General features: G+C 43.5%; 1 protein-coding gene across 1 annotated transcript; it reads right to left on the reverse strand.

The window, feature by feature from the left end:
• On the reverse strand, nucleotides 1-939 carry LOC110259020 (olfactory receptor 7A10-like). The gene has a single exon (XM_021082317.1). The coding sequence runs from the start codon at nucleotides 937-939 to the stop codon at nucleotides 1-3; it is 939 nt and encodes a 312-aa protein (XP_020937976.1).
• Between the last annotated feature and the right edge of the window lie 1,294 nt (nucleotides 940-2,233).

Genomic DNA, 2,233 nt, shown 5'->3' on the forward strand with positions numbered 1-2,233 from the left:
TCACAGGGAGAAGAAAGGCCTGCTGAAAAGCTTCCTCAGAGCCCCCTTCATGTCCCTGTTCCTCAGGCTGTAGATGAAGGGGTTCAGCATGGGGATGACCACGGAGTATATCACTGAGGCCACTGTCCCCATTGAGGAGGAGGAGGAGAAGGCAGAACTGAGATACACTCCTAACCCTGTCCCGTAGAATAAGGAAATGACCGTTAAGTGAGACCCACAGGTGGAAAACGCTTTGTACCTCCCCTCCACTGAAGACATTTTAAATATGGAGGAAATAATCTTAGAGTAAGAGAAAATGATCCCAAACAGTGGAACAACAGCCATCAGACCAACTGTAGAATACAGTGTAACATAATTGCTGAGAGCATCAGAGCAGGCAGACTTGAGCACCTCTGTCAATTCACAGAAGAAGTGGGCAATTTCTGTGTGTGTGCAGAACGAGAGACGCAGCACCATCAGACTCTGGAGGAGGGAGACCAGGACACTGGCAATCCAAGAGACTAGAGCCAGCAGTCCACAGAGGTGTTTGTTCATCATAATTGTGTAGTGCAGGGGGTGACAGATGGCCACAAAGCGGTCATAAGCCATCACGCTCAGGAGGAGGTTGTCCAAACACACAAATGCTGAGGAAAAAAACATCTGGGTAATGCAGCCTGCATAAGTGATGGCTCTGCTCGCTGTCTGGATGTTCACCAGCACTTTGGGAACTACAGAGGAGTTGACACAAATATCGGAAAAAGACAGGTGGGAGAGGAAGTAGTACATGGGGGTGTGGAGGTGGGAATCAGAGGTGACAGTGAGGATGATAAGTAGGTTCCCAAGCACAGAGACCAGGTACATGGATAAGAACAGCACAAAAAGTAGGGGCTGAAGTTCTGGATCCTCTGAGAAGCCCGAAAGGAGGAATTCTGAGACACCTGTTTGGTTTTCTGTATCCATGTATCTGTTAATTCTGCCAGGTAACTGACAAACCTATGCTAATTAAAACAAACAAACATGAGTCTCCAATATAAAAATATTTTTATCCTATTAGTAACCCCCCTCAACAACAACAACAAAAAAAACAGGAAAAATATGTACTTTGGCTAACAATTTAGTTTTCATTGCCTGGGAGTGATTACAAATGTCATTATCTTATACAGGTATCATTTTCAGGGATAATCTATTCCCTCTTCTGAAATTTATCACAAATCAGATTTGCACACAAAATCTGTCTCAAGAAACCATCAACCTCTGTGGTGCCCAGCTTGGCATCAGCCCCTTTCAAATGGAGCACATCAATGGTTTGAACATTCTTCCTTTGGAGGTGCTGAATTTTGCCTCTTGGAGGATTCTGCCTTGTCCCACATTTCTTTAGTCCTCTAGCCAAACTATGTGTGTTGGTGGTGTTCTGGCCCCACTGCCCCCTGACAAGAACTAATTTGATGAGAGAGTGGCATGTGGCCAAATCTGGCCATCAGCTTCCATGAAGATATTTAGAAATAAAACTCATATTTTAGTTAATAACCAGAGGGGGTAGACTTGATGGGACACATCACTTGAAGGTCTGGGTTAGGGGTGACCATAGTTATGCCTGAAAATAAGGCAGCCTATGAGTCAGAACCAGTGTACTGAACTGCGAAGCTAGATGTGGTGGTCAGGATCATGTTAAATTAGGAATCCTAGAGTTGGACTGCTACGCCATGAATCCTGGCTCTACTCTTCATTGCTCTTGGCCAAGTTCTTGGATTTCTCAGTACCTCAGTTTCCTACTTGGGGACATGGGATTTTAATGATACCTACTCTGTAGGATTGTCGAGAGGAATAAATGGGTTGATGTTCTAAACAACAGTACCTGGAACATGATGGAAACATCAGAAATCATGGCTCAACACATTTTAGAATTTGGGAAATATAGTCTGTGGAGCTGAAGGCAGTGAGTCAAATACTTAGAGAGAATGGGATATCATAGATCATTTGGCTTCAAAGAATATGGGAAGGAGAGAGAAATGGAAATCAACAGAAATGATGACCTTGGCTGGAGGCTTTCCAGTTTGGGGAGCAGCACCTTCAAGACTTCTGGTCACCTTCTTCTTCATTCTGTTTAAATACATATACGTGTTTTCTGTAAATCTTCCCTTTTCTGTGGAAGCTGGTTTCACGGGGTTTGTATAATTTCAACTGAGAGTGCATTCACTAGATTAAATCCTAAACAATAGGGAAGAATCAAAATTCATTCTGATAGGAATAAAAT

Source organism: Sus scrofa, unplaced genomic scaffold, assembly GCF_000003025.6.
Source record: "Sus scrofa isolate TJ Tabasco breed Duroc unplaced genomic scaffold, Sscrofa11.1 Contig641, whole genome shotgun sequence".
In the NCBI taxonomy this organism is placed as follows: Eukaryota; Metazoa; Chordata; class Mammalia; order Artiodactyla; family Suidae; genus Sus; species Sus scrofa.